Genomic DNA, 5,307 nt, shown 5'->3' with positions numbered 1-5,307 from the left:
GATACACCCCTCTTCGTATCTATCTCACCTTACGTAGTTACGTTACCGGGAAAACCCCTAAAAATATCATCTCTCTCGTCTCTCTCAATTATCATCGCTGATTCTTTCCAAGCTTATTTTCATTTCAACCGGTACATCTCTCTCTCTCTCGTATAAATCATACACACACATGTTGTCTCGATTACTTTGTTTTAGGTTATGTGTGATTACTTGCACAACTGTTTAGAAATTTTAATTAAATTTGTTGCAAGTGTTTCTTTACTGTGTGATGTATTGGTTGCGATAGTTAGAGTTTGTGAAATTGTGATGTAATGATTGAATTGTGTTTGATATGTTTAGTAATATATACATGAGTTTATTGAAACGATGTTTAGCTAGGTAGTCGAGATGAATGAGAAGAAGACTATCGATTTCGACAATGGATGGGAAATTATTCAGAAAGGGATCACTAATTTTAAGAAGATTCTCGAAGATCAAACCGAGCCTAAGTTTAACATTGAGGACTATATGAAGCTTTACAGGTCTGTTTTGTCGATACCTACTTGGTTATTTTAAGTGTTTGTTAATTTGTCAATGGAAATGAACTGATTTGTTATTGTTTTCGGTGTGTACAGCACTGTCTATGGAATGTGTACGCAGAACCCTCCACATGATTATTCTGGACAGCTGTATGACAAGTACCGTGAGGTGTTCGAGGAGCACATAAATTCAACTGTAAGACTAATTACTTTGATAATGCTCATTTGTTGTGGGTGTAGTGAGTGTGTTTTTAACTATAGAGTTGGAGTTTATCTGTTTTATGGGAAGCTAAGTTTGTTTATAGAAGTGCAATTTGTAACCATAATGCAATGTATTTGTTGTCGGTCTGAAGTTGTTAAACAATCACTATTTTGGAGATTAAGTTATTTCTCTTTTGAAATCAGTAGTTTAATACCGAATCAATAGGCTCATGTTGCAAAGGTTTCCTTAACCTGTTTTTGTTGAGTAATCCTTAATGCAATTAATTGAATACAAACTTTTATAAAATTCTTGACTTATTGAGGAATCCGAAATTGGATAGAATGTGGTAACAGAACTTCAAAGAGTTGTAATACACTAATGTTAAAATATTATCTACTTTTTGCTTAAATGCGAGTCGCTGCATCCGTATCCAATTTTGGATGCATTTTTAAGAATCATAAATACTCTAGTAGTAAGAACCCGGCACTTGGATATGCACTCCTGTTGCACCCATACTAGAAATTACCTCTTCATGGAGGTAAATATAACTTGAGGAGGTTGCCTTTGAATGAATTTTTATTCTCCCATGCGCTGCAATTCCAATTGTATTATATGACTGCCTTTTTAGTTTAAAGGATCACGCCTTTGTATTTCTTGATCATTTTTTACAACTGTAGTGGCCAGTGCCTAACCTGGAGGTTACATATTGGCGTTTATTTATATACCTAATTTTAAAGTGTTGGACTCTGATTCAGGTACTGCCTTCTTTGCGAGAGCAGCATGGTCAGTGTATTTTGAGAGAGCTTGTGAATAGTTAGACAGTCTATGAAGTCATGATCAGGTGGATTTCTCGATCCTTTCGCTACCTTGATAGGCACTTCATTGTGCGGAGGTCCCTTCCTACCCTTAATGATGTTGCACTCAATTGCTTCCGGGATCTGGTAACTTTTAGTTTTGCTCTTCTATTTTCAGTCGTTTATTCTAATACATTTCTACCGTTCATTTCTTTGGAAGTGTGTTATACTCTGTTGTTACAGTTCTGATAGATATAATATTGTTGAAAGTTTTACTTTAGTTTCAGGCAAATCAGGAGGTGAAATTTAAAGTGCGGGCTGCTATAGTATTGTCTCTGGTATGTTCTTTTCTTTTACATATTTTCTTGGTTTTTCATTCCGTCACATGATAATGTATTCTTTAAACAGATCAACCGAGAGCGCGAGGGGGGGCAGATTCACCAAGCTTTGTTGAAGAAAGTTTTCGATATGTTTGTTGAAATTGGAATGCATTAAATGGATTGATATGAGAATGACTTTGAAGAAGCCATGCTCTCTGATATTTAGTGTTCATCATTCTGCATTTCTAGTTTATGAGTACTTGTATTTGCTACTGGCATTTTTAATATTTTAGGGGTCAGTTGGGTTGGAGGCATTCTGGTCAGGTATGAGTTTCGTTCATTCCAACCGCATACATGATGTTTGGTTCAGAATTTTTTTCCTCCAAAGCCATTCCTCGTACCCCCAAGGTATGAGTTTTTGATACCAAGGGGAGAGTTGGGTATGAGGAAGGGATACGGGGAATCAATTTTATTTGTAATATTTCAACTTTATTTAAGCAATCAAATGTAAATGTTTAATACAAAAATAATTTAATGAACTAAAATTTATTAAAATGATAATTAAAATAATATTTAAATTAATTAATATTAATAACTTAAAAAATATTTTAAATCTAAAATATTCATTTCAGCACTCAACCAAACACATGATATCATAAATGATACCTTAAACCCATACCACATTAACCTGATTCCTGATTCCAAGTCCATACCACTTCTCGAACCAAATAAACCCTTAATTGTTTTAAATAAGAGAGCCATGTACTAAATAATTGATGTGGGATGTTTGATTGATATTATTTGTTTTAAAACAGAGGGTTCATTATACATGTCATTTTGTACAAAATTTTGTTCAATTTTGTGCAACAAACATTTTTCTTTAAATAATATTTGCTCCTTTTTGTTTCATTATCTATGAAAATAAACTTTTGATTTGTTCTCTCCAATTTTATAATTACAATTCAATATACACGGTAAGTAGGCAATGACCTCATGTGCCTTTATTCAATAATTAGAAGCGCTAGTTCAGCTTGAATGTACATCCGAAAATGTGTTTTGTAATCAGTTTTATGAAGATCAAATGGAGGCTCTATATTACGAGTTATTAGTTTAAATTTTAAATTCGAATTAAGGGAGTATCTAACTGGGTACTCCGATATTGAAGATCATTATTTGAATATTGATTATTTGGAAAAGTTGATATATGATTCTCGCAACTTTGATTATAATATTTTTTGTTTCAATTAATTTATAATAAATAAAATTATATAACATTTTTTTAAATGTAAAATTTGATAATTAAATTTGCTATGAATAAATAATAAAATTTACTACACCGTGAAAATTTTATAATATTTAAAATTAAACATTTTTATATTTAATAGAACAAAATTTAACACAATGTAAATTATAATGATTTTGTACAATTTATACAAATATGTATAGTCTCCCACAGAAAAAGTCTGTATTTTTTCTTTCCCTTCAAAAAAATTCCTAAATTCCGATTTTTGAATTAGAAGTTGTCATCAACGTGGTGATAAATAGGGTTGTAAATGAGCTGAACGGAACTCTTAAGTGTTAATGTTTTAACTTATTAGAAATATATTGAATTCGAGCTCGAACTCCAACTTTTATCGAGTCAAAATTTTTGTTTGTGTATTAACCACTAAGAAAAAGGTTGTTCGAATACTTTCACGAACAGCTCAAGAACTATGATTCAACGAACAACTCGTGAATATTTTTTACGAACTTTTGTTCACAAATAGCTCACATTACAAATTCATTCTCAATATTGCCAAATTTTTGTATGAGTTTCACTCATTTCTTTTTTAAAAAAATAAGTACAAATATCAAATCAAAATTTTGAAAATCTTACGCACCAGACAAATAAATTTAAGTGTTTAATATTCAGATTTTGATAATATTTTGATCTTGATAAGAACAAATGAAAACATGCTAAATTAAATAATTATATATATTTTTCATCTAGCACGTATTATAATTTAACTATCAAATATAACAAATTATAAATTTAATAAAAAATAGATGTACTAAATAAATTGGTAATTTTATTTTAAGATAAATATTTATACAATTATTCATTAAATTATGTGCTAAACGTGTGTTTATAACGTGTTTACTAGTATATAAAAGTAGCCGTTGATATATTTATTTACGAGTTATATCAACGAGCATGTTCACGAATATTACTAACGAACTTGTTCACGAACTATATTAACGAACTTGTGCGCAAACATTGTAATCGAACTTGTTCGTGAACTTTCGAGCCAAACTGTGTTGTGCTCAAATTCAGCTCATTTACAAACCGAACCTTAAAATTACGTTCTTGTTCGACTTGTTTATAGATCGAACCGATCGAACTCGAGCTAAACTTTTTTCGAATCGAACACCGAACTGTTCGTGAGAATATCGACTCATTTACGGCCCTAGTGATAAATGACTTACTAATCCTTTTCAATTTTCATAATTATTTAGGGTATTTTAGTATTGCTCTGCAACAACAAGTTTTCATTGAAAAATAGTTAAAAAGTTATCTAATAAAATTCATATCATGTTTTTTTAAAAAAAGATTTTTGACCTAAAAACTGTTTTTGAGAATTTTTCTGTCTATGAGATTTTCTATCTGTGAGAGTTACTTTTATAAAATATTAGGGTAATTATTATCGCAAGTTCAAGACAGTTCTTTGATTTTGCCATGGGTGGAGAAATGTGTTAACATTAAAATATGAGATATGATTCGTAAATCTAATTTTTAATATTTTAAAATTTTAGGAGAACGTAACTAAATATGGTATCAGAATTTTGGACGTGGGAAGGATTAAGGTTCGATATTCTCTTATTTCATTATTCTAAAAAACTATTGAAAATATTGATATTGCATTTTGGTGGGATCCAAATAAATGGGACGAGGTCTTCGGGGGATAATTGAAAAATGTGTATTATGATGGATCCATAAATACAATAAGATCCCACCTAATAATTGACTGGACGCTAGGGCCAAAAACGAGCGAAAAACCTAATGATCGAGGTATGATTTTTTAGAAAAAATGAAAGATGCTTAAATTATGAATAAACATATAGCAAGTTGATCGAGTCGAGCAAATATAAGATGGATCAAATCGTCAGTATTCACAAACAATCAAATAACATGTTAAAAATGATATATTTACAAGTATCAACTTGTTAATGACATGTTGATGGTTGTCCTCCTTTGTACCAGGTTAGTAGTTCAACAATTGATATGTGCATATGCAATTAATTAATCAAAAAAAAGTAAATGCTTCATTATAATCCATTTGAACTATCGATCTTAAATGCAAATATCATACAAATATTTATCACTGAATCAAAATCAACACTCAGATAACTTACATTTTCCCAACATGAAGAGCAAACAACATTAAAATTATGAAATGAAAGTAGAACTAAAAATTTAGATCCAAAAATTAATA

At 30.5% G+C, this 5,307-nt stretch overlaps 1 protein-coding gene across 2 annotated transcripts; it reads left to right on the top strand.

Moving 5' to 3' along the window:
* Nucleotides 1-2,233, top strand: LOC141698176 (cullin-1-like). 2 transcript variants are annotated; one of them, XM_074502809.1, is made up of 6 exons: nt 1-131; nt 375-521; nt 615-714; nt 1,476-1,661; nt 1,796-1,852; nt 1,923-2,233. In XM_074502809.1, the coding sequence occupies exons 2-4, from the start codon at nt 388-390 to the stop codon at nt 1,536-1,538; spliced, it is 297 nt and encodes a 98-aa protein (XP_074358910.1). In that variant the 5' UTR covers nt 1-131; nt 375-387; the 3' UTR covers nt 1,539-1,661; nt 1,796-1,852; nt 1,923-2,233. The 2 variants fall into 2 exon arrangements, with proteins under 2 accessions (XP_074358910.1, XP_074358911.1); XM_074502810.1 differs by having other exon boundaries at nt 10-131; nt 379-521.
* The last annotated feature ends 3,074 nt before the right edge of the window (nt 2,234-5,307 follow it).

The sequence above is a fragment of the Apium graveolens genome, chromosome 11 (genome assembly GCF_009905375.1).
Source record: "Apium graveolens cultivar Ventura chromosome 11, ASM990537v1, whole genome shotgun sequence".
NCBI classification, from domain to species: domain Eukaryota; kingdom Viridiplantae; phylum Streptophyta; class Magnoliopsida; order Apiales; family Apiaceae; genus Apium; species Apium graveolens.
This window is presented reverse-complemented; position numbering and strand designations above follow the sequence as displayed.